Source organism: Scyliorhinus canicula, chromosome 16, assembly GCF_902713615.1.
Source record: "Scyliorhinus canicula chromosome 16, sScyCan1.1, whole genome shotgun sequence".
Lineage (NCBI taxonomy): Eukaryota > Metazoa > Chordata > Chondrichthyes > Carcharhiniformes > Scyliorhinidae > Scyliorhinus > Scyliorhinus canicula.
The window spans coordinates 121,341,108-121,368,503 of NC_052161.1; the positions used below are offsets into that span (position 1 = coordinate 121,341,108).

Here is a 27,396-nt window from a genome sequence, read left to right on the forward strand (position 1 = left end):
GGAAACCGGAGCACCCGGAGGAAACCCACGCACACACGGGGAAGCCTTCAATTGTCCTCCAATCTCGCTTTGGGAGTTATTGATCGTGCATCATATACTAAGGAAGGAGGTGGTGATGTGGCATTGCTGCCTCTGGCGTTGCTGGAGTTGAGGGTGATGTATATTGGTGCGTGCCCAAACACGGCATGAAAACGTTATCCTGAGCTCTCATGGTAATTACGAGAAATCACCACGTGGGAAGGTGTGCACCATTTTATCAAGTTCTATCCTGTTTCCCCCTTCTTCTCTGCTGGGAATTTTAGAAGTTATCAACTTATGTCAAATGACTGTAAAGACCCAATTGCACTGCTGTTGCCTTGCTCTCCTCTGTATTCATCTATGTTAAGCTTTTACTTTTTCTTGTGGTGCTGTGCCATTCCTGTGGTTTTATTGTGTTGTTTGTTGAAATGTAAAACCACAATAAAAATATATTTTCAAAAAGCAAGGAGATGATAGTGAACCTTTGCAAAACACCACACAGCCTCAATTGGAATCTCATGTCCAATTCTGGAGATCACACTTCAGAAAAGATGGGCATTGGACAAGGTACAGATAAAGGTTTATGAGAATTGCTCTGGGAATGAGGGACTTCAGTTACAATCTTTCTTCATAAGACAAACCCCTCACCTCTGGAATCAATCTAGTGAACATCCTCTGAACTCCCTCCAATGTAACCACATCCCTCCTCAAGTAAAGGGACCAAAACTGTACACAGTACTCCAGGTGAGGTCTCACTAACTTGTACAGTTGCAGCAACATTTCCCTACTTTTAAACTCTATTCCTTTGGCAATAAATGATAAAATTCCATTTGCCTTCCTTATTATCTGCTGTACCTTCATGCTAGTTTTCTGCCATTCATGTATGTGCCCCCCTCTCTCTCCCCCCCCCCCCCCCCCCCCTACCACCAGATCCCTCTGGACAGAAGCACTCTGAAGTGTCCCTCCATTTAGACAATAAGTCACCTTTCTATTTTTCCGACCAAAATGGACAAAGCCCTCGTTAAACTCCATCTGACAAGTTTGGACCCGCACACTCACCCAACCTATCCCATATCCATTTGTAAATTTATATTTCTTTATTGCAACTTACTGACCCACCTATTTTAGTGTCATCTGCAAAAGAGGAGTTTAAGAGGAGATTAGAGAGAGATGTGCAAAATCAGACCTGGTCTGGGCAGAGTTGGCAGGGGAAAGCTTTGCAATGGCGAAGGGTACAGAACTGGAGGACACCGATTTAAAGTGATTGGTAAAAGCAGCAGAGGGGAACAGGGGGGAATTTTTGTTTTCGACATGCAGATAGTTGGGATGGAAAATGTTCTGCCTGTGGGTCTTGTTCAAAAGGGCCGTGGATGAGGAAAATAAGGGGAAGAGGCTGAGCTGCTCTCCGAGGGAGCCAGCAAGGACAGGATGGGCCGAATGGCCGCTGATTCTGCACTGTAAGCTCGTGTATCCATTCTGTTCAGCGATTGGTGTGGAGCCGCCTCCCTGGCTCCTCCCCGCGGTGGAGGACACGTGCCCCGGGTCTGGCAGTCAGATTCAGAGTGGATCTGCCAAGGAGCTGAGCTGATTCCCGGAGCAATTCCTCTTCAACTGGTCCACATCCCAACACCAGCCAGCAGAATGATGGGGCAGCGGAGTACAGCGGCTCCCTTCTGCCTCTGGCTGCTAACGGCAGCGGCGTGGAGCGAGGTACAGACTGCAGTGTGTGTGTGTGTGAATGGGGCTGAGAGACGTTGCTGATCATCCAGAGCCAACTGAATGGGTGTCCGGCTCTGTTCGGGCACGGGGGTGGGGGCAGTGCTGGACCACTGCCTCCCGGGGGGCAGTGCTGGACCACTGCCGAGGGAGGGGAGTTTGTACCACTGCTCCTGGAGGCTGGGTTGGACCACTGTCTTTTGGGTGGGGGGGGGGGGGGGGAGTTGGATCTCTGACCCCTTCGGGAAGGAATCCATTGTTGGACTACTGTGCCCTGGGGAGGGGGTGAGTTGCTGGACCTCTGCCCCCTGGGGAGGGGGCGAGTTGCTGGATCTCTGCCCCCTGAGCAGGGGGCGAGTTGCTGGACCTCTGCCCCCTGGGGAGGGGGGCGAGTTGCTGGACCTCTGCCCCCTGGGGAGGGGGGCGAGTTGCTGGACCTCTGCCCCCTGGGGAGGGGGGCGAGTTGCTGGATCTCTGCCCCCTGAGCAGGGGGCGAGTTGCTGGACCTCTGCCCCCTGGGGAGGGGGGCGAGTTGCTGGACCTCTGCCCCCTGGGGAGGGGGGCGAGTTGCTGGACCTCTGCCCCCTGGGGAGGGGGCGAGTTGATGGACCTCTGCCCCCTGGAGAGGGGGGCGAGTTGCTGGACCTCTGCCCCCTGGGCAGGGGGGCGAGTTGCTGGACCTCTGCCCCCTGGGGAGGGGGCGTGTTGCTGGACCTGTCTCTGCGGGTCCCAGCCAGGCAGCAGGATGAACATAAGTGGGAATTCGCTGTGTCGGGGTTTGTTCTGTGGCGACAACTGGCCTCAATCAGTCCCTCGAGTTAGCGGCGAGAAATATTCAGAAGCATTCCCACTCCAGGTCCACTGATCCCAGCGGGAAAGTGCGACTTTCTGCCGAAGAGGCAATTAACACAAACTCCGCGCCAACTCCAGCAGCAACTCAGCCTGGATGGTACCTGCATGAAACTAAATTGCGAATTAACCATGAAGTTGTCAGGGATGAGAGCTTATTTGCTTTTAGGAGGAATGCTTTGAGGTAGGGGACGTGTTTATAATGGAGCAGAGGAGGTTACAAAGGGAGAGTTTAAAAATAAATGCTAAATTTTAGTGGAGTGAATGGAAAAGGCTTTTCCCTCTGGCCGGAGAGTCAATGGGATTAGTTTTGGATTAATACAGGATTTAAGGGAAGAGTGGGTGGATTTTTAAAAGAAAAATAACTAGCAAATTTGCCTCTCGGGGAACAGAAGAATAGAATTTTAAGAATATTTTTTAAATCTTATTTTTATTTTACCCAACTTAAATCAGAAATTGATCGGGATTGGGGATAAAATGAAATGAAAATCGCTTATTGTCACGAGTAGGCTTCAAATGAAGTTACTGTGAAAAGCCCCTAGTCGCCACATTCTGGCACCTGTTCGGGGAGGCTGATACGGGATAACAATGCCGATGTATCCCTAGATATAGCCAATCTTTGAAACTGTACGCCACAGGGGAGGTAGGTCATTACCAGGGAAAAACAACACATTTACTTGTAGAACTTGGTGAGAATCATGTGCATGTATTAAATTGATTGGGACTGACTTAGCTCCAAGGATATATTCTATTTTGTTTTGCTGTTTCATCGTTCCTGGAATAGGTTGAATTCATGAACTGTCGACCAGTGTGATTCATGTGGTTAGTACAGAGATCAAACATCTCATGAAGCTATTCAAAATTTAACCAGATCAATTTTCAGAGTGAACAATTTCTCTGAATCAGTCACTTTCTGAGCATCAAATATGTGTCAGGCAGTGGACAATTAGCAACAGAAACTAGCAATCCACAGCCGTTTAATTGATATATTCTCATCAGTCACGGGGGGTGGGGGGGAGGAAGTAATTCACATAATCAGGACTCACTTAGTCAGGCACCTTTGTATATTTATAATTAAGAAGTTGCTCGTGTTCACATGTTCACTAATAACACCTCTAACACACCACCTCCTCTCTTAACACCGCTCTGATTCTTCACACGATATACCATCCTGGATGAGATGAGCTGACATTTCCTGAGATCAAATATTGGGAAGACCCAGAGCCATTGTCTATCCCCATTCCCGAATCCAACCCGCTCCCTTTTCAGTTAGAAGTTGCTTCTTGTATTAATGCTTATAGCACGGACATTGCTCAGTAAGAAAGCAATTCAGTTGACATTCTGTCTGTGGCCAGCGCAGCACAGGTGTTCTGTAAAGGTATTGGTCAGTACACACTGGCTTGGAGAGTTGAAAGCTGTAATGTCTCCCTTTTCCCCTGCTGTTTCCACCCTGCCTCTTCCTCTCTGCGTGGACTGGGGCCCAGGGGCCACAGCTGCTCTCCCGCGGTCCCCTCTGATCCGGGAGTCTAGGCTGCAACATCATAGAATTTACAGTGCAGAAGGAGGCCACTCAGCCCATCCAGTCTGCACCGGCCCTTGGAAAGAGCACCCTACTTAAGACCACACCTCCACTCTATCCACGTAACCCAGTAACCCCACCTAACCTTTTTTGGACACTAAGGGCAATTTAGCATGACCAATCCACCTAACCTGCACATTTTAGGATTATGGGAGGAAACCGGAGCACCCGGAGGAAACCCACGCAGACACGGGGAGAACGTGCAGACTCCGTACAGACAGTGACCCAAGCCGGGAATCTAACCTGGGATCCTGGAGCTGTGAAGCAACAGTGCTAACCACTCTGTTGCCATGACAATAAGAGTCTTCACTTGGCCTGGCAACCTGTCGCATGGCCGGGGGAGTTGTATTAACTGTTCCTGCACTGAGGGTCATGTGGCAGTGGGCTGCTCCCCTAGTTCAGGGCTGCACGTGCACAAGTTACACAATTTACCTACAGTGCTGAAAACCGGAATATTCAGGGTTAATTGGCAGGGGCGAATTGTCCCATGTAACTTTGTGACCTCATATTAATTGCACATGGGACAGTAATGGCAACATCAAAGTGATAAGCTATATGGGTCATGTCAGGTAGATCTCTGTTTGAGAAGTGAGTTGCCAGATTATTAAAATGTATCAAGCCAGGTCGCCCATTCCTCTTCACACCTTTGTCAGCATCTAGCTGGCTGGGCAGATACCTTGGTGCTGGTTACCATGGTGAACCCATTCACAACTGCATGCCAGTGAGAAGCATGCAACAATGAGATGGCACCTTTCCTTCAATGATTTAGTGTTTCTCATCAGTGTACTGGGAACAGAAGGAGAGGGATGCTTGCGTGAGAAGATTCTATAATCAAGCAGAAATGTGTGATCATCCTCTAAATGAGCTCCCAACCGTGCAGTGTAATTATATCTGATTCAGTTTATCTATCAGTGTCACCTCATTCTTGTTGAGTTGTCCCTTTCTCGATTCTCGGGTCTGAGAGAAGTTTGGACCTGCCACATAATAATATGTTCAGTCACTGACCTCAGGTTTCTCATTGTATTCATCTCGAATTCACAAAATTATAGAGCCACACGTAAACTTTAAACCTGCCCTCGACATTCAGCGGTCTGTGCAAGTAGGGAGGGCTGGACTGGGAGACCAGAGACAATGTGGCCTGTTAAGATCAGCAGGGTCTCTACCCCACTTTAAAAAAATATCTTTCTCAGAGTTACAAAGCTAAGGCGCAGAGCAGACAGGGCTAGCCCTTAATCACCACACTTGCTCCAGAAAACAAATAATATTCAAATTGAATCCAATTCATGGAGCCCACAAAAGGGGGCAGCACGGTAGCACAGTCATTAGCACTGTTGCTTCACAGCACCAGGGTCCCAGGTTCGATTCCCGGCTTGGGGCATTGTCTGTGTGGAGTCTGCACGTTCTCCCTGTGTCTACGTGTGTTTCCTCCCACAAGTCTCGAAAGACGTGCTGTTAGGTAATTTGGACATTCTGAATTCTGCCTCCGTGTACCCGAACAGGCGCCGGAGTGTGGCGACCAGGGGCTTTTTGGTTAGGTGGATTGGCCATGCTAAATTGCCCCTTAATGTCCAAAAAGGTTAGGTCGGGTTACTGGGTTACAGGGATAGGGTCGAAGCCTGGGCTTAAGTAGGGTGCTCTTTCCAAGGGCTGGTGCAGATTCGATGGGCCGAATGGCCTCCTTCTGCACTGTAAATTCTATGATTCTAAAGAGACATCCAAGTGGACAAGAACAGGCATTACACCTGATCTCACGCTTGATCTAAGCCAAAGGAGGGGGAGTGTTCTCCACCACATTAATGTCACTGGGCTTGTTGTCCATTACTGGGAACCTTATCACTTCCCATTTCCTCACTGATATTGAGGCGATAAACATGATAACTCACAGTCAGCAGAGTGAGGAAGCTTTTTTTAAATAAATTTAGATTACCCAATTATTTTTTCCAATTAAGGGGCAATTTAGCGCGGCCAATCCACCTACTCTACACATTTTTGGGTTGTGGGGGCGAAACCCACGCAGACACGGGGCGAATGTGCAAACTCCACACGGACAGTGACCCAGAGCCAGGATTGAACCTGGGACCTCAGCGCCGTGAGGCGGTTGTGCTAACCACTAGGCCACTGTGCTGCCCCAGAGTGAGGAAGCTTTGATCCTTCCCCACCCTACTGACCTGCACAGTGCAACTGATTGCTGATAGTTCTTGATCTTCAGTGATGCCTCAGCTAAATTGTGAAAACTGGCTGTACTTTTGGATCGAACTTTTTACACCTTGGAAATATTTAATTGCACCTTGCACAATGAATTGAAATGAATGTCGTTCTGCAGTCTAACCGGTCAACATTTTGAATGAAACTAAGTAGTTCTCAACAACTAGTTAAACTGCTTTTGGTAATGTTGATTGAGGGAGGAATATTGACCTCCGGATAATGGTGAGAACTCCTCCACTCCTCTTCAATAGTACAATGGGATCTTATATATGCAGAAGCCTCGATTTAAATTCCCAACTAAAATTAGGCTATTCCACCAGTGTGGCACTCCCTGAGTACTGCCCCTTTGACAGTGTGGCACTCCCTGTACTGTCCCTCCGACAGTGTGGCATTCCCTCAGTACTGTCCCTCCGGCAGTGTGGCACTCCCTGAGTATTGCCCCTTTGACAGTGTGGCACTCCCTCAGTACTGTCCCTCCGGCAGTGTGGCATTCCCTCAGTACTGTCCCTCCGGCAGTGTGGCACTCCCTGAGTACTACCCCCCCCAGCAGTGCGGCACCCCCTCAGTACTGCCCCTTTGACAGTGTGGCACTCCCTGTACTGTCCCACCGGCAGTGCGGCACCCCCTCAGTACTGCCCCTCTGAGAGTGCGGCACTCCCTGAATACTGCCCTTCCAGCAGTGTGGCACTCCCTGAGTATTGCCCCTCCGGCAGTGCAGCACTCCCTCAGTACTGACCCTTCGGCAGTGCAGCACTCCCTCAGTACTGACCCTCTGACAGTGCAGCATTCCCTCAGTACTACCCCTCCATGATGTGGAGATGCCGGCGTTGGACTGGGGTGATCACAGTAAGAAGTCTTACAACACCAGGTTAAAGTCCAACAGGTTTGTTTCAAACACGAGCTTTCGGAGGCTTCTGCATATCGGATTCACCTGAAGAAGGAGCCGTGCTCCGAAAGCTCGTGTTTGAAACAAACCTGTTGGACTTTAACCTGGTGTTGTAAGACTTCTTACTGTACTACCCCTCCGGCACTGCAGCACTCCCTCAGTACTGACCCTCTGACAGTGCAGCACTCCCTCAGTACTGACCCTCTGACAGTGCAGCATTCCCTCAGTACTGACCCTCTGACAGTGCAGCATTCCCTCAGTACTGACCCTTCGGCAGTGCAGCATTCCCTCAGTACTGACCCTTCGGCAGTGCAGCACTCCCTCAGTACTGACCCTCTGACAGTGCAGCATTCCCTCAGTACTGACCCTCTGACAGTGCAGCACTCCCTCAGTACTGACCCTCTGACAGTGCAGCACTCCCTCAGTACTGACCCTCTGACAGTGCAGCACTCCCTCAGTACTGACCCTCTGACAGTGCGGGGCTCCCTCAGTACTGACCCTCTGACAGTGCAGCATTCCCTCAGTACTGACCCTCTCACACTGCGGCACTCCCTCAGTACTACCCCTCCAGCAGTGTAGCACTCCCTCAGTACTGACCCTCTGACAGTGCAGCACTCCCCCAGTACTGACCCTCTGACAGTGCAGCACTCCCTCAATACTGACCCTTCGGCAGTGCAGCATTCCCTCAGTACTGACCCTTCGGCAGTGCAGCACTCCCTCAGTACTAACCCTCTGATACTGCGACACTCCCTCAGTACTGACCCTCTGACAGTGCGGCTCTCCCTCAGTACTGACCCTCTGACAGTGCAGCACTCCCCCAGTACTGACCCTTCGGCAGTGCAGCACTCCCTCAGTACTGACCCTCTGACAGTGCAGCACTCCCTCAATACTGACCCTTCGGCAGTGCAGCATTCCCTCAGTACTGACCCTCTGACAGTGCAGCACTCCCTCAGTACTGACCCTCTGACAGTGCAGCACTCCCTCAGTACTGACCCTTCGGCAGTGCAGCACTCCCTCAGTACTGACCCTCTGACAGTGCAGCATTCCCTCAGTACTGACCCTTTGGCAGTGCAGCACTCCCTCAGTACTGACCCTCTGACAGTGCAGCATTCCCTCAGTACTGACACTCTGACAGTGCAGCACTCCCTCAGTACTGACCCTTCGGCAGTGCAGCACTCCCTCAGTACTGCCCCTTTGGCAGTGCAGCACTCCCTCAGTACTGACCCCTCTGACAGTGCAGCACTCCCCCAGTACTGACCCTCTGACACTGCGACACTCCCTCAGTACTGACCCTCTGACAGTGCAGCACTCCCTCAGTACTGACCCTTCGGCAGTGCAGCACTCCCTCAGTACTGCCCCTTTGGCAGTGCAGCACTCCCTCAGTACTGACCCTCTGACAGTGCGGCACTCCCTCAGTACTGACCCTCTGACAGTGCGGCACTCCCTCAGTACTGACCCTTGCCTCCCAATAGTTTCGTCCTTCTGGTATTTTGCTGACCACTTGCTGAGTGTGATGAATGTAAGAAATTGTCATATTTTATATTTTTTGTAGTAACGTTATTAAGGCCTGGATTAAGAAAGATGCATACAGACAGTATGACTGCTGGAGTTAGGATTAAGGGGTCATAAACGTAAGATAATCAGTGGTTTGCAGGTGAAATGTTCTGCCAATAGATATTGAGAACCATTTACTTGTTTACAGATAGCTAGCTAATGGAATATTGTTTAATTTGAAGGAACCCCGAAGTACAGATAATTTATGAGGTGTATTAAGTTTGGTCCTGGCTAAACAAGTCAAGGGACATCTTGTAAGAAGAGGCAAAAAATGCCTAATGCTTTGGGTACAGATGATGTAGTTAATGGGGGGAACCAGGTCTATCTGAAAAGTCAGTTGGCCCTAGAGCTCTCATTTGAACAGGTGTGTTTCAGTTTGGTCCTGAAGGGTCCTCTGTCCAAAGATTCTGCACAGAGAAAAGCAAGTAGAAACCTGGTTATTGACTTTATCCATGAGTGATATCTGAAATATATTGGTTTACTTAATTGGAATAAAATGGCAGGTTTAGGAAGTCAGTTACTTTGACTTAAGAGCTATTTTAACTGTTAACTGTAAAACTTTCTCTGTTGTTGATGTGGTCAATTCTGCGTTTAAATTAAAGTTTGTTTTAACAGAAACGATACCTGTGGTGCAGTAACCTTTCCTCACAGTTTTACATATTGCAAATAGCTGGTTCTCATCCAGGATTCCAACACTGTGAGTGGCTGGAAGATTTTGTCAGTGAACAGACAATATATAAATGATTTGCTTCCTCCTGTGACTGAATTTAAATCTGTGGATCAGACTGCAGGTACAGCTAATAGTCACAAGCAAACTGGAGGCAGCCCCCTCCCCCCCCCCCCCCCCCCCCCCCGGCGTTCCAAGCATCACCATCGCCCTTCCCCCTGGGCATCCCAGCTTCTGACCTGCTCTTGTAGCCAAAGTAGTCAAATGGCTAGTCAAGTTCAGTTTCTGGTCAATGGTAATCCCCAGGATGTTGATAGGCGGGGATTCAGCTATGAGAATGCCATTGAGTGTCAAGGGGAGATGGTTGGATATTTTTCTTGTTGGAGATGATCATTGCCTGGCACTTGTGTGTCGTGAATGTTACTTGCTACTTGTCAGCCCAAGCCTGAATATTGCATCGGTCTTGCTGCATCTGGCCACAGACTACTTCAGTATCTGAGGAGTTGCGAATGGTGCTGAACATTGTGGAATCATCAGTGAACATCCCCACATCTGACTTTATGATGGAGAGAAGGTAATTGGTGAAGCAGCTGAAAATGGTTGGGCCTCGGACACTCCTCGAGGAACTCTTGCAGTGATGTCCAGGAGCTGAGATGATTGGCCTCCAACAACCACAACTATCATCCTTTATATTGGGCATGACTCCAACCAGTGGAGAGTTTTCTCTCTGATTTGCATTGACTCCAGTTTTGCTCGGGCTCCTTGATGCTACATTTAGTCAAATACAGCCTTGATGTTAAGGGTAATAACTCTCATCTCACCTCTGGAGTTCAGCTCCTTTGTCCATGTTTGGACTCAGGTTGTAATGAGATCAGGCCCTGAGTGGCCCTCGCAAAACCCAAACTGAGCTTCAGTGAGCAGGTTATTGCTCAGTAAATGCTGCCTGGTAACACTGTTGATGACCTCTGCCATCACTTTACTGATGAACGACTGATGGTGCAGTAATTGGCCAGGTTGGATTTTTCCTGCTTTTTGTGGAAAAGACATACTTGGCCAATTTTCCACATTGCCTGGTTGATGCCAGTGTTGTCGCTGCACTGGAAAACTTGGTCAGGAGCACAGGTAGTTCTGGAGCACATGTTTATAAAGGCCCAGACCCTTTGCATTATCCAGTGCCTTCCACTGTTTATTGATGTCACCTGGAGGGAATTAAATTGGCTGAAGTCTATTGATAGGGTTAAAATCAGTGAATGCGGCAGAATTCCCCTTTTCTATTGAGTACAGTATGTTCCCATTGTTTGGGCTACACAAACAAGATGAACAATGGACAAGAGGATGGGAGCTTTGATAAAACGTTAGAGGATACAGATAACATTCAAGGACTACGGATGTGTGTTTGCTGATAGTGTAATTATGTAGATGTGCCTTTTAGTGATTGGGTATTGTAATTAGAGAAGCATATAGATGCTGTAATTGGTTAAATATAATCATTTAAAAAAATAAATTTAGAGTACCCAATTATTTTTTTCCAATTAGGGGCAATTTAGTGTGGCCAATCAACCTACCCTGCACATCTTTGCGTTGTGGGGGGAAAACCCACACAGACACGGGAGAATGTGCAAACTCCACACAGACAGTGGCCCGGGGCCGGGATCGAACGCAGGTCCTCAGCGCCGCAGTCAGCAGTGCTAACCACTGCGCCACCGTGCTGCCCCGAGTAAATATAATCATGTATATTGAGTGTCATAAGTAGGAAAACTAATTGTAATGGGTTAAAGATAATATATTTCGTCCATCTTTGATTGGTATTTGCAAATAACTATGAGATAATGCAAAAGTATAAGACTTAATGTGTTGTTTAAGGAGCGTGTACGCCATTTTGTGGCGATGGCTCCCCTGCATGCTCGAATAAACCAGTGAAAGAAGAATCCTGTCTGCATCTAGTCTCTTTGAATTGAGGAAAAAAACCAATGTGGTTAGATAGCCGGATCCCCTGACAACTGGCGATGAGGATGGAATCCGCTCAATACAGTAGTGAAGGCAGGATTACGGTTTGGTGAGTATTAGCTTTGATTATACTCCCGACCAACTACTGCGTAGATCAACAGCTGAGTAAAAGGACAAATCCAAACCGGGAATGGAATAGTCATTGGGAATTGTAGAGGGATGCCCCGAGAGCGGACAGAGGAACCGTGAACCATGGCGTCAGGCGCTGATGAGGCTTATGCTGAAAAGGTGGAACTCCAGTTCATTACAGAATGGGAAGGTGAAGGGTGCCTTCACATCGCCCAAATTGTAAACTAACTGGAAAAATACAAAACCAGGGGTGGATTCCAACCGGCACCTCTGCCGCGCAGTAAAACGTGATGGAAGGCTCAAACATATTGAAAAAACCAAAAGAAAAGTTCAAAAAAATAAACTAAGATTTCTTTCAAACCTGGTTAAGTAATGAACGTTGGAAATTGAAAACCGGTTCAAAGCAGGAAAAAAGGATAGACAAAAAGATTAAATTTGGGCAAAGTTGAAGAATATAACACAAGATTTTGATAGATTAAGTTGAAAAATGAGTTTTTCTTTGTAGTTAGAGAAGTTTTAAAGTTATGTGACCCTGAATATGTTTATATTTATTATAAATATATTTATTATAGGTTCTGCAGAAAAGGTAATCCTTTCAGCAGACAGTTTGTTTTTTAATTGCCTGGAAACAATATTTGTCTTCACTTCTCTGGAGCTCGCGATCTGGGGATACTTTTGACACTTTGAGCTTATCTCGTTATAGTAGTTCATATTTCTAGGTGCGCCTCATGGATGCCCAGTCTTGAGTTGCTAGATCTGCTCAAAGTGTTATTGCATTTTGTACAGCAGTAGTGCTACACAACACAATTGGAGGGCATCCTCAATGTAATGGTGGGATTTTGTCCCCACTCCTACCTATACTATCATGGACAAATGCATCTACAACAGGTAGGTTGCTGAGGATAAGGTCAAGTAGGTTTTTCCCTTTGGCTGTTTCCATCACCACCTGCCACAATTCTAGCCGAGGAGCTATATCCTTCAGGACACAGCCAGCTTGATCAATAGAGGTTCTACCAAGCCACTCTTGGTGGTGGACATTGAAGATCTCCATGCAGTGTACATTCTGTGCTCTTGCCGTCCTCAATGCTTCTTGCAATTGATGTTCAACATGGAGGTGTACTGATTCATCAGCTGAGGTGGTAATCAGCAGGAGGTTTCCTTACCCACGTTTGACCTGATGCTATGAGACTTCATGGGGTCAGGGGTTAATTTGAGAACTCCGAGAGCACCTTTCCCCTGACTGTGTACCATTCTGCAACCCCCTCTGGATATACCCAGGTTGGTGAGGGACATTATCTGTAAGGTATGATTCCACGAGGATGACTATGTCCGGCTTGACTAGTCTATGGGACAACTCTCCTAATTTTGGCACAAGCTCCAGATGTTAGTAAGGAGGACATGGCAGGGTCAGGCTTTGTTTGCAGTGCCTAATTCAATGCTGGGTGATCTGTCCAGTTATCACATATAGGCCAGACCAGGCTGACAGATTTCCTTCCCTAAAGGACTTTTGTGAACTAGATGGGGTTTTTCAGACAATCAACAATGGCTTCCTGGAAGACTTCCGGTGGCGGCTATGAAGGAGAAGGCCGCACATTTGGTGGCTCCTGCTCGGGTCGCACCTTTGGACCTTTTCCCCCGATTTCTTATCGGACTTGATTTGGTAAATTGATGGTAGAGGCAATAATGGAGTGGATTCCTACATCGGTGCATGGAGAGGTGGACTAGAAGTGCTCGCAAAGGAAGAAACAGACGAACAGAGAAGGCTTGGGCTGAAGCTGCAGCGGGAGAAAGCACGGCGGATGGTCGGAGTCCTGGCTTTTCGACCCAACAGTTAACGGAGCAGCTGATGCAGTTTATACAGGAGGGCTTCGCCAAGCAGAAACAGGAATGCTTGGACCCGATTAAAGAATCGATTGCGCGGCTGGAGCTTAGGTTGGATGCCCAAGGTCGGGCGATCCAGAAAGTAGTGAAGGCGCTGGCTGAGGAGGAGGAACATCAAACTGCAGTGGAGTTGGAGGTGGGGATGCTGAGAGACCAGCAGAAAAGGCCCCTGGAGAATGTGGAGGATCTAGAGAATAGGTCCCGCCGGCAGAACTTGAGGATCGTCGGTCTCCCGGAGGGGTCCGAAGGAGCGGACGCTGGGGCATACATAGCGGGCATGTTCGAGACGTTGCTGGGGGATGGGATGTTCTCCCGACCCTTGGAGGTGGACAGGGCTCACAGAGCACTCGCAAGGAAGCCGCGAGTGGGGTCCCCCCGAGGGCAATGGTGGTGAGATTCCGCAGGTACTTGGACAAGGAGCGTATTTTACGGTGGGCCAGGCAGACACGGAGTTGTAAATGGGAGAACAGTATCCGGCGGATCTATCAGGACCTGAATGCGGAGGTGGCCAGGAGAAGAATGGGAGAATGTCTGGCGCCATGGGCGGGGGTCACCAAGCTAACTGGGCGGGCTAGCTCACAGAAGCACAGTGGGGGATGAGCAGATGTTATGCTTGTTGAAGGGTTGGTTTACATAGCGCTGTTACTGGGCGCAGGCTGGAGTCTGGCCCAAGAAAGGTGATGGCTGATTGGCGAAGGGGGGAAGGCGATGAGCCCCCCCCCCCCAAACTAGGCTGATCACATGGAATGTGAGAGGGCTAAATGGGCCGGTTAAGAGAGCACGCGTGTTCGCGCATTTGAGAGGACTGAAGGCGGAGGTGGTAATGTTACAGGAGACGCACCTTAGAGTAACTGATCAGATCAGATTAAGGAAGGGATGGGTCAGACAGGTCTTTCACTCGGGGCTGGATTCGAAGACTAGAGGGGTCACGATCCTGATTAATAAGCGAGTGGTATTTGAGACGGGAAGAATAGTTGCGGATGTGGGAGGTCGGTACATTATGGCCAGTGGGAAACTGGAGGGGATGCCGGTGGAACTAGTAAATGTGTACGAGCCAAATTGGGATGATGTGGAGTTTAGAGAGAGGATGCTGGGGAAGATCCCGGACCTGGATTCGCACAAGTTTGTCATGGGAGGGGACTTTAACACAGTTATTGACCCTGGGCTAGACCGGTTGAGCTCAAGGATAAGCAGGGTGCCAGCAATGCCAAAGGAGCTAAAGTTGTTTATGGAGCTGATGGGGGAGGGGGGTGGACCCCTGGAGATTTGGGCAGCCGAGAGTGAAGGAGTTCTCCTTCAACTCACACGTGCATAAAGTGTACTCCCGGATAAATTTTTAAATTTGAACAGGGCTCTACTGACAGGGTTAGTGGACACTGGGTATTCGGCGATCACAATCTCAGATCATGCCCCGCACTGGGTTGACCTACAGTGCGAGGCAGAGTAGCCAGTGCCCGCACTGGAGGCTGGACGTGGGACTGTTAGCTGACGAGAGGTGTGCGGGTGGCTGAGGAAATGTATTCAGAACTACCTGGAAGTCAACAACACGGGTGAAGTTTCAGAGGCGGTGGTCTGGGAGGCATTGAAGGCGGTGGTTAGAGGGGAGCTGATCTATATACAGGCCCATAGGGAGAAGGCAGACATAGCAGAGACGGACCGACTGATAAAGGAAATATTGCAAGTCGACAGGAGGTATGCGGAGACCCCAGAGGCAGGGTGTCTAAGGGAACGATGGAGGCTACAGGCGGAGTTTGGCTTGTTAACTACAGGGAGAGTGGTAGAGCAGCTGAGGGGGGCGATCTATGAGCATGAGGAAAAGGCCGGCAAAATGCTTGCGCAGCAGATTAGAAAGGCGAGGGGGGGGGGGGGCGATCTATGAGCATGGGGCGATGGCCAGCAGAATGCTTGCGCAGCAGATTACAAAGAGGGAGGCAGCCAGGGAGATAGGGAAAGTAAAGGATGGGAACGGGAACCTGGTATGAGACTCAGCAGGATGAATAAGGCGTTCAAGGAGTTTTATAGTAGGCTGTATGGGTCGGAACACCTAGCTAGGCCGGAGGGGATGAGGCACTTTTTAGGGGGCTGAATTTCCCGAAGGTGGGGGGGGGGGGGGTTGGTAGAAGGGCTGGGGGCCCCGATCGGGTTGGAAGAAATAGCAGAGGGTCTGAAGGCCATGCAGTCGGGTAAAGCTACGGAGCCGATCGGATACCCAGTGGAGTTTTATAAAAGGTTCTCTGGGATATTGGGGCCGTTGTTGATGAGGACATTCAATGAGGCAAGGGAGCGTGGGGTGCTTCCCCTGACGATGTCACAGGCCACGATCTCATTGATCCTGAAGCGAGATAAGGACCCGGAGCTATGTGGGTCCTACAGGCCAATATCCCTATTGAATGTGGATGCCAAACTGCTGGCCAAAATCTTGTCCTCTAGGATTGAAGACTGTGTTCCGGACGTGATTGGGGAGGACCAGACAGAATTTGTTAAGGGTAGGTAGTTGGCGGCCAAAGTAAGAAGGTTGTTAAATGTGATCATGATACCCCCAGAATGGAAATGGAAATCGCTTATTGTCACAAGTAGGCTTCAATGAAGTTACTGTGAAAAGCCCCTAGTCGCCACATTCCGGCGCCTGTTCGGGGAGGCTGGTGCGGGAATCGAACCGTGCTGCTGGCCTGCTTGGTCTGCTTTAAAAGCCAGCGATTTAGCTCAGTGAGCTAAACCAGCCTCGATTTAGCTCAGTGAGCTAAACCAGAAGGTAGGGATGTGGAGGTAGTGGTCGCAATGGACGCAGAGAAGGCTTTGATCAGGTGGAATGGGAATATTTGTGGGAGGTACTGGGGCGATTCGGATTTGGGTGGGGCTTTATTGACTGGGTCAGGTTGTTGTATCAGGCTCCTGTTGCGAGCGTACGGACAAATAGGTCAACATCGGACTATTTCAGGCTGCACCGGGGGACGAGACAGGGATGCTCCCTCTCCCCACTGCTGTTTGCATTGGCCATAGAGCCGCTGGCAATTGCGCTGAGAGCCTCAAGGGGCTGGTCCGGGAGGGTGTGGAACACAGAGTCTCGCTTTATGCAGACGACCTGCTCCTGTTTGTTTCGGACCCACTGGAGGGGATGGAAGAAATTATAAGGACTCTGGGGGAATTTGGCCAGTTTTCAGGATATAAACTAAATATGGGGAAAAGTGAGATGTTTGCGGCCCAGGCAAGGGGGCAGGAGAGGCGATTGGGGGATCTGCCGTTTAGGGTGGTGGGGGGAAGCTTCCGGTACCTAGACATCCAGGTGGCATGGGAATGGCTACACAAGTTAAATCTGACCCGGTTAGTAGACCAAATGAAGGATGATTTTCGGAGGCGCTTCTGTTGTCACTCGCTGGGAGGGTGCAGGTGGTGAAGATGACGGTCCTCCCGAGATTCCTGTTTGTGTTTCAGTGTCTCCCCATCTTTATTCCACGGTCCTTCTTTAAACGGGTCAATATGGTAATCACTGGCTTTGTATGGGCGGGTAAGACCCCACGAGTAACAAAGGGGATGCTTGAGCGGAGCCGGGGGTAGGGCGGGCTGGCGCTGCCAAACTTTAGTAATTATTATTGGGCGGCGAATATAGCCATGATCTGGAAGTTGGTGGTGGTGGTGGTGGTGGGGGGGGGGGGGGGAGGGTGGGTATGGGAGCATGTTGAGGAAGCCTAATGCAAGGGCACCAGTTTGGGGCGTTGGTAACGGCACCTCTGCCATTCCCGCTGGCACGGTACTCCACCAGCCCGTGGTGGTGGCGGCCCTGAGGGTCTGGGGGCAATGGAGGAAGCATGTGGGGGCGGAGGGAGCATCGGTCTGGTTCCCAATCTGTAATAACCACCGGTTTGCTCCTGGAAGGATGGATGGAGGGTTCGGAGATGGCAGAGAGCAGGGATTGAGAGGATGGGAGATATGTTTATAGAGGGGAGCTTTCCAGGCTTGAGGGAGCTGGAGGAGAAATTTGGATTGGCAAGGGTAAATGAATTTAGGTACCTGCAGGCGTGGGACTTCCTACGCAGGCAGGTCTCAACCTTCCCACACCTACCATCAAGGGGGATATAGGACAAGGTAGTTTCTGGAGTGTGGGTGGGAGAAGGGAGGGTTTCTGACATTTACAAGGAACTCATGGGGTCAGAGGAGATGCAGACAGAGGAGCTGAAACACAAATGGGAAGAGGAGTTAGGAGGAGAGATAGAGGAGGGTCTCTGGCGGACGCGTTGAGTAGAGTCAACGTGTCCACATCATGTGCCAGGCTCAAACAATTCAAGGTCGTTCACCGGGTCCACATGACAGTGGCCCGGATGAGCAGGTTCTTTGTGGTAGAAGATAGGTGTGCAGGAGGGCCAGCGAACCATGTCCATATGTTCTGGGCATGCCCGAAGCTTGGGGGGTTCTGGCAGGGGTTTGCGAATGTCATGTCCAAAGTATTGAAAACAAGGGTGGCGCTGAGTCCAGAGGTGGCGATTTTCGGTGTGTCGGAAGACCCGGGAATCCAGGAGGAGAAAGAGGCAGACGTTCTGGCCTTTGCTTCCCTGGTAGCCCGGAGGCGGATACTATTAGCTTGGAGGGACTCAAAGCCCCCGAAGTCAGAGACCTGGCTATCGGACATGGTAGCTTTCTCTGTTTGGAGAAAATCAAGTTGGCCTTGAGAGGGTCACTGTTAGGGTTCACCCGGAGATGGCAACTATTCGTTGACTTCTTTGCGGAAAATTAATCGTCAGCAGAAGGGGTGGGGGGGGGGGGGGGGGGAGGGCTGGTGGTTAGCTTAGTTTAGAATGAGGGGTTAGTAAAGGTGGGACCTGTAAGGGAGGAAGACAGCTTTTGCACTCTGTTTTTAAATTCATGTACATTGTTTATTTTGTTGTTGTTGTAAAACCATAAATACCTCAATAAAATGTTTATTTAAAAAAAAACAATGGTTTCATGGTCACTATTAAAGAGACTTGCTGTGAATTACAGACTGACTGAATGTATCCAGCTGCCAAGGTGGGATTTGAACCCATGTCCCCAGAGCAGTAATTTGGCCTCTGGATTGCTATAATAATAATAATCTTTTATTGTCACAAGTATGAAGTTACTGTGAAAAGCCCCTATCACCCCTCCATTACCACTGTGCCAGTGTCCCTCAAAATATGGTGCTCTTCGTGCCCTCATGATTCAAGCTAAAGTTGCCTTTTTATTCTGACATTTTAAAAACATATTTTCATTGGTATTTTCAATTTATACAGTATCATTTAACATTTAATATTTACAGTATGTGTGTGGTTCTTGTATACATATTGATGTCGTCTGACTTGGGGTGCTCCACCCCCCCCCCCCCCCCCCCCCCCACCTTATCATGTCCTGAACCAAGGCAACAGTCTTAATGTGTATTTTCTTCAATGAAACAGAACCAGCTGAGATCAATGGGGACAGAGACAAAGAGTTAAAACAGAAACTTGGGAGACTGAATTAAAAAGGAAGATTACATTAAAGTCTCATCAATCTAGCCGTTCCCCTCCTCGAGGTACTGACTCTCACTGGGGTTCAGCACCCCCTCCTCTCCCTGAAGGTGCTGACTCTCACTGGGGTTCAGTTCCCCCTCCTCTCCCTGAAGGTGCTGACTCTCACTGGGGTTCAGCTCCCCCTCCTCTCCCTGAAGGTGCTGACTCTCACTGGGGTTCAGCTCCCCCTCCTCTCCCTGAAGGTGCTGACTCTCACTGGGGTTCAGTTCCCCCTCCTCTCCCTGAAGGTGCTGACTCTCACTGGGGTTCAGCTCCCCCTCCTCTCCCTGAAGGTGCTGACTCTCACTGGGGTCCAGCTCCCCCTCCTCTCCCTGAAGGTGCTGACTCTCACTGGGGTACAGCTCCCCCTCCTCTCCCTGAAGGTGCTGACTCTCACTGGGGTTCAGCTCCCCCTCCTCTCCCTGAAGGTGCTGACTCTCACTGGGGTTCAGCTCCCCCTCCTCTCCCTGAAGGTGCTGACTCTCACTGGGGTTCAGTTCCCCGTCCTCTCCCTGAAGGTGCTGACTCTCACTGGGGTTCAGCTCCCCCTCCTCTCCCTGAAGGTGCTGACTCTCACTGGGGTTCAGCTCCCCCTCCTCTCCCTGAAGGTCTGAGGAGTTAGGAATTCACAGGCTGAAGAGCTGAGGTTACACTCTGTATGTAGCTTTTTATATTGCATTATTGCCCACTTCAAGTGGGTTTCCTCCCATTGTGCTGTGAGCTCACTCAATTGTGGACTGTTCACCATTCAGAGTTCTATTGTTTTGCACATTTATGCCGGTTGTGAGCCTGTTCTAAACCCATTTCCCTGGATCCTAATAGGCCGTGAGTGCTGGCAAATTGCCTTTTGTTTTATTTTAACCAATTGTGTGACCCACAGCCTGATGGAAAATCATCCCGTTGATAATTTGCATACAATATATCTGCGAGATTCACATTGTGGAGAAAATTAGCCAGAGATGAAACTATAATAAATTGAACACACTTTGTTTTTGGCTCATTTCTTTAGTTTCCAAATGAGACGTTTTTCCACCAGACCCTTTTCATAATGAACAAACGAGACAAAAAGTGTAAGATGAGATCAATTCAAACCTTTGAAACACCAGCCGTAATGGACAAGGGGGGCATTAGGGATGACCTGACAGCCCCTGCCTCCCTTGCCTCAAGTCTCAGACACCCGATATTGGAAATCAGTCTTGTTTACTCCTCTCTTCTCTGTCTCTAATGGTTGACAGCCTCCTGGCATTGCAGTGACTAGAACTAGACACTAGTACAAAGGCAGGCTTGGTGCTGTGGAAGAGCGGTGGGATCGGAGAACTAGAATCTAAAGGCAGCATATTTATCCCAGACACATGAAATTTCCTGAATGCTTATTGATCAACCGCTGACCCTCCTCTCACTCTCTCTTGTGTCTCGCTAGAGGTATCAAGCATATAAGATGACTTGTGAGGAGAACCAATACTACAATGACGATCAGGATCGATGCTGCTCCTATTGCCGTCCAGGTACATATCATCTTTTACACACCCTTTTTTAAAAAGTTTTTTTAAATTTAGAGTACCCAATTCATTTTTTCCAATTAAGGGGCAATTTAGCATGTTCAATCCACCTACCTTGCACATCTTGGGTTGTGGGGGCGAAACCCACGCAAACACGGGGAGAATGTGCAAACTCCACACGGACGGTGACCCAGAGCCGGGATCGAATCTGGGACCTCGGCGCCGTGAGACTGCAGTGCTACTACTGCGCCACCGTGCTACCCTCTTTTACACACTATTGACCATGCACACATGACCCTACCCCACTACCGACCACCACTGCAACCCCATCAATGTAACCACAAAAGGTTTTAGTACCAGGTTATGATTCAACCAGAACAGACCAAAGAACACTTTGACTGCTCTCAGTTACCAGGAATACAGTGTAAAGCTCCCTCAACACTGTCCCCATCAAACACTCCCAGGCCAGGTTCAGCACGGGTTTAGATACAGAGTAAAGCTCTCTCTACACTGTCCCCATCAAACACTCCCAGGCCAGGTACAGCACGGGTTTAGATACAGAGTAAAGCTCCCTCAACACTGCCCCATCAAACACTCCCAGGCCAGGTACAGCACGGCGTTAGATACAGTGTAAAGCTCCCTCAACACTGCCCCATCAAACACTCCCAGGCCAGGTACAGCACGGGTTTAGATACAGAGTAAAGCTCCCTCTACACTGCCCCATCAAACACTCCCAGGCCAGGTACAGCACGGGGTTAGATACAGAGTAAAGCTCTCTCTACACTGTCCCCATCAAACACTCCCAGGCCAGGTACAGCACGGGTTTAGATATAGAGTAAAGCTCCCTCTACACTGTCCCCATCAAACACTCCCAGGCCAGGTACAGCACGGCGTTAGATACAGTGTAAAGCTCCCTCAACACTGCCCCATCAAACACTCCCAGGCCAGGTACAGCACGGGGTTAGATACAGAGTAAAGCTCCCTCTACACTGCCCCATCAAACACTCCCAGGCCAGGTACAGCACGGGGTTAGATACAGTGTAAAGCTCCCTCTACACTGCCCCATCAAACACTCCCAGGCCAGGTACAGCACGGGGTTAGATACAGTGTAAAGCTCCCTCAACACTGCCCCATCAAACACTCCCAGGCCAGGTACAGCACGGGGTTAGATACAGTGTAAAGCTCCCTCTACACTGCCCCATCAAACACTCCCAGGCCAGGTACAGCACGGGGTTAGATACAGAGTAAAGTTCTCTCTACACTGTCCCATCAAACACTCCCAGGACAGGTACAGCACGGGGTTAGATACAGTGTAAAGCTCCCTCTACACTGTCCCCATCAAACACTCCCAGGACAGGTACAGCACGGGGTTAGATACAGAGTAAAGCTCCCTCTACACTGTCCCCATCAAACACTTCCAGGGCAGGTACAGCACGGGGTTAGATACAGAGTAAAGCTCCCTCTACACTGCCCCATCAAACACTCCCAGGACAGGAGTTGGTTGCAGGGCAATGTTCCTGTTGCATAGTGTCCCATTGAGAATGCTCCCAGGGTACATGCAGCGATGCGTTAGATACAGAGTAAACCTCCTTTCGCACTGCTCCATCAAACACTCCCAAGGGATGCAACTGCATAGATTCATTTCAGTCAAGCAGAAGTTAAGGGAACAATGAACAAAGGCTCTCGAACACTGCAAAACGATTTGAGAGGGAAAAGAGTGAATGATCCAGGGCCCTGATTGAGAGTCTCAAAGGAAGAGAGGTGTGAAATGAGCTTTACTTTCACACGGAGGGTTAATGTAACACAAATATTCTAGCACAAAGGGTTATCGACATAGAGACTGTGATAATTTTTAAAACTTGGTAAGTATATGAAAAGGAAGCAGTACAGTGGCCTGGGTTCAATCCCGGCCCTGGGTCACTGTCCGTATGGAGTTCGCACATTCTCCCCGTGTCTGATTGGGTCTCAACCCCACAACCCAAGATGTGCACGGTAGGTGGATTGGCCATGCTAAATTGCCCCTTATTTGGGAAAAAAAGAATTGGGTGCTCTAAATTTATTTAAAAATGTGATTCAGGATAATAATTTTGGTATGTTTATTACAAACCTGCATTGTCAGTTCCTACTGTGACCCAGCTGCATTTTAGCTCTGATTCACATCCTGCATGACACAGAGATCAATGATCAATTATTGGTCAATAATTTTCTGTCACGTGAGCGACAGAAGCTTTCACGCTGGTGCTATAACTTAAGAGGTTTCGTAAGAAGTCTTACAACACCAGGTTAAAGTCCAACATGTTTGTTTCAAACACTAGCTTTCAGAGCACTGCTCCTTCCTCAGGTGAATAGAAGGAGCTGCGCTCCGAAAGCTAGTGTTTGAAACAAACCTGTTGGATTTTAACCTGGTGTTGTAAGACTTCTTACTGTGCTCACCCCAGTCCAACGCCGGCATCTCCACATCATTAAGAGGTTTCAACCCAGTTACCAAAGGCTTCAATTCCAGTCTGTATCAGGGAATAGTCGCTGCTTCTCCCACACGCATACCTCAAACTCCACAAACATATTTTAAACAAAACTATAGAAATGTGGCTACTCTCAGTTGGGTTAGACCTTCCTCCGATTGTCAGTCTGGCTCAGACCTCGTGTTGCTGTGTGTGGTAGTCGGTATTAGGGGTATTACGGTACCTGGTTGATGCTGTAAGATCGTTGGTGTGGGAGGTACCTGAGACAGTAAGATCATTGGTGAAGCCTGCCTGCTGGTTCCGCCCAGTAAGGCGGAGTATAAGAGTCTGTGTCTCCCCAGCTGCTGCATTCTGTACCTGCGCTGCTGGGGGAAACATCTAGTCCAATAAAGCCTTCAATTGTCATCCAATCTCGCTTCTGGAGTCATTGATCGAGCATTACTGTGACCCTCAAAGTCTCGTGAACAGGATTGTGTCATTCATGTTCTGTACCTTGTCACTCACCATCTCGGACTGCAGTTCTGGCATGGTGGCACAGTGGTTAGCACTGCTGCTCACAGGATCAGGGACCCAGGTTCAATTCTGGTCTTGGGTCACTGGCTGTGTGGAGTTTGCACATTCTCCCCGTGTCTGCTTGGGTTTCCTCTGGGTGTTCTGGTTACTTCCCACAGTCCACAAATGTGTGGGTTAGGTGGGTTGGCCATGCTAAATTGACCCTTGATGTCCAGGGATGTGCAGGCTATGGGGCTAAGGTGAGATAGATGGGGGAGTGGACATGGGTAGAGTGCTCTTTCGAAGGGTGGGTGCTGACTCGATGGGTCGAATGGCCTCCTTCTTCACAGTAGGGATTCTATGATTCCTCAACATCTGAGGGACAGCAACTGCTTCTGATAAACTTTATGTTCATTTAAGGTGACTGCTCCCAGTGCTAGGAGTGAAACACATTTAGGGCAGCACGGTGGCGCAGTGGTTAGCACTACAGTCTCATGGCGCTGAGGTCCCAGGTTCGATCCTGGCTCTGGCTCACTGTCCGTGTGGAGTTTGCACATTCTCCCCGTGTTTGTGTGAGTTTCACTCCCACAACAAAAAGATGTGCAGGGTCGGTGAATTGGACACGCTAAATTGCCACTTAATTGGAAAAAAGTGAATTGGGTATTCTAAATTTTAAAAAAAAGTGAAACACATTTTCACTTGCCCCGTGGCAACTGTATGTAGTACGAGTTAGATCCATTCCCTCTACCCTGTCCCATAAAACACTCCCAGGGTGGGTACCATCATGGGTTAGTAACAAGGTAAAGCTTCTTGTATTTAGAGTGGGCCTGATTATTTTGCTTTTATCGCTTTGCTTTTTTAAATTAAAGGGCAATTTAGCGTGGCCAAGCTACTTAGCCTAAACTTTGAGTTGTGGGGGCAAGATCCACAGACAGCGACCCAGAGCCGGGATCGAACCTGGGTCCTCGGAGCCGTGACACAGCAGTGCTAACCACTGTGCCACTATGCCGTCCCTGCTTTTATAACTTTGCTGAGTAGATTTACTCTGATCATTTTGAACTCTTTTTGAGCATATAACCCTTTTCTGATATTTATTCTTATTTCCTCTGCCCTACTTTCCATTGTGGCCTGTGCCCTGGTTTAAATCATATTGTAGATTCCCTTCTCTGCCCCACACAATAATCTATACATCTCAATCAGATACTCCAAATTCTGTAGTTCGGTGTCATTGCCCTGCCTCTGCTGTGTCTCGTTCATATGCTAATTGTTGAGTCTTGGAGTTAAGAGCGTTGTGGGAGGGCAATATGGAGCCAGCATCCAGCTCTGGGCTTCAATTTATCCGTTTGAGGTTTGAGGTAAGTACATGGGAATGGTGCTCATTGTCTCTTTCCCATTTGTCGCACTTGATCTAATTTTTCTTTCTGACTGGTTGATTTTAATCTGCAAGAGTTGCACAGTGCAGCCTCCTACACACTGCTCACTCTGTCCCCATCTTACTTTCACTATTATTTTCAAACCAAAACAGTGGCAGCAATGAGGCTGGTACAGGGCATGCAGCAGTCAGAGCTGAAGTGAGGACAGTGCTATATTACTCGAATATCAGTAACTGGACCACATGCTGTATCTTAAGGTTCCCAGAAGAACACTTGGCGTACCCAAGCCCATTAAAACAGAAACAGTGTCCCCTATTAACCCAGCCCCGCTCATTCAGAACTGCAAAAAGTGCTGAATAATTTCCTGGAACGCAAGTAGTGACGATAAAATGATACAGCACAGAAGGAGATAATTCAGCCTTTTGTACTTTTGATTGCTCATTGAGAGAGATGTTCAATTCATTCACTCCTCTGCTCTTACCCCGTAACTTTGAAGATATTTCCCTTTCAAGTATTTAATGAATTCCTTTATGAACGCAATTTGCAAAGGTTTAGCCTAACTTCCTTGTTTTTGTGTTCTATTTCTTTATTTATAAAGCCACAAGGATTCAATATATTAAAGCTGATTATCGAGGGTTATGGGTCAAATGCAGGCAATTGGGACTAGTTTAGTGGTTAAAAACTGGGCGGCATGGACAAGTTGGGCCGAAGGGCCTGTTTCCATGCTGTAAACCTCGATGACTCTATATCTTTGACTTGTCCTGCTCCTTTCAAAGACCTGGGTTAGATCTGCGATCTCTCTGACCCTGCACTCTCTTTAAAACCGGACCATTTACTTTTATATTGCCTCCCCTCGCCCTACCACCATGAGTCACATCACATTTTTCGACTTTAATCTTCATCGGCCATGTGTCTGGTCATTTCACCAGAACTCTATGTCCCCCTGAAGCTTTGTCGAGTGTTTAATACATTGCTTTGTGCCATCAGCAAACTTTGACGTTATGCCCTCCCCACCCATTTAATATATATCAAAAAGAGCAGAGATCCCAGCGTGGATTCCAATATGTACTTCACTCTAATCTGAAAAACATCACTTCGTCACTACTATGTTTTCTGACTCTGAGCCAATTTTGTAGCCTAACAGACATTTTGTGGTACTTTATCAAACACTTCTTGAAAGTCCAAATAAGAAAACATCAAATGCATTGGGCGAGATTCTCTGTTCGGGAGACTAAGTGCTGACGCTGAGACTGAATCGCGAGTGTTCTACTTGGACGAAAGCGGTGCCAGTGTTCGGCCCGATTCTGGTCCCGTTAATGGGCGAGCACCGGCGCCACGTAGAACGTTGAATTCCGATGCGAGCTGATGCTCATCCCAGCCAAGGTGATGGCACTGTTGTGCTGGAGCACTCCCATCCCATTGGTCGGTCAGCTTGGGGCCAGAGGGTACCTGGGAGGCACCGATACCACCCGTGGCGCAAAGGGGTAGCCAGCGGCATGCAGCCGGATGGCTGCCTTGCAGGCTGCGGCAATGGTGGTCTGTACCTGTCCTCCCCACCGCATGGCCCACCTCGAGGCTGCCCTCCACTACTCTCGCTGGCCCTGGACGATGCCCCTCAGCTAGCGACACAACTGTCAGCACACAGGGCAGCACTGTGGCGCAGTGGTTAGCACTGTGGCCTCACGGCACCGAGGTCCCAGGTTCGATCCTGGCTCTGGGTCAATGTCTGCGTGGAGTTTGCACATTCTCCCCGTGTCTGCGTGGGTTTCACCCCCACAACCCAAAGATGTGCAGCGTAGGTGGATTGGCCACACTAAATTGCCCCTTAATTGGAAAAAATTAATTGGGGACTCTAAATATATGTCAAAAAAGCCAACTGTCAGCACACTATAGCGATGTTGGACACTCTTCGTTTCCCCTCTCTCATCCTCAGCAACCACGGCGCCCGTGTCGCGATTTGAAATACCGTGGGTGAACCTCACCATCTGTAATTCCTCTTGACAGAGGCTGAGCATCGCGGGGAATGCCGGGTAGGGCCCATTAATTAAATGCCAATGGTGTTACTGTACCATTTGCATGCCCACGCCAGTGTGTGGCGTAGGACGCATTCCGCCACTGTTGAGGGATTGGAGTATGGCATTCCGTTTGGTGCCTGGCACCAACTTGGATTTCCAGCTGACACTGAATTCTCTGCCCAATCATATTTCGCGATTCAGGCATTGCTGGATGGAGCATCCTACGTTCTCCCGCCGGAGGAGAATTGCTACTGATTCACATTCCCTCTGGGAGAGCATATCAGGAAGCAATTCGCAATTCCTTGCCATGCAAATTTATCTCTAGGGAATCCTGCTATTGAGCCGCCATTTTGAGCGTACCGATAGCGAAGTCCTGCGTTTTCCCCCCATCCCCCTGCATCGCAAAGCAGCCCTCCACCCTGGGTTTTCTGGGTGCCCCCCTTCTCCCAAGTACGGATTGACTCACCCCACGGGATTCCCTTAGTAGAGAGACCTCCCACAAGGGCCCCCTTAATAGGGAGACCCCAAATGGGATCCCCTTAATAGGGAGACCCCCACAGGGGCCCCCTTAATATTGGGACCTCCTTAATAGGGGCCCCCACACAGGCACCCCGTTAATAGGGGGA

The 27,396-nt window shown here is 49.2% G+C and overlaps 1 protein-coding gene across 1 annotated transcript in view; it reads left to right on the forward strand.

Moving 5' to 3' along the window:
* Positions 1 to 1,571: 1,571 nt before the first annotated feature.
* LOC119979265 (tumor necrosis factor receptor superfamily member 1B-like) overlaps positions 1,572 to 27,396 on the forward strand; it is a 38,186-nt gene continuing 12,361 nt past the window's right edge. Inside the window, exons 1-2 of the mRNA XM_038821255.1 lie at positions 1,572 to 1,728; positions 20,350 to 20,434. Of these exons, the coding sequence (XP_038677183.1) occupies positions 1,660 to 1,728; positions 20,350 to 20,434 (154 nt within the window). The 5' untranslated portion in view covers positions 1,572 to 1,659. The remainder of the gene's footprint in view (positions 1,729 to 20,349; positions 20,435 to 27,396) is intronic.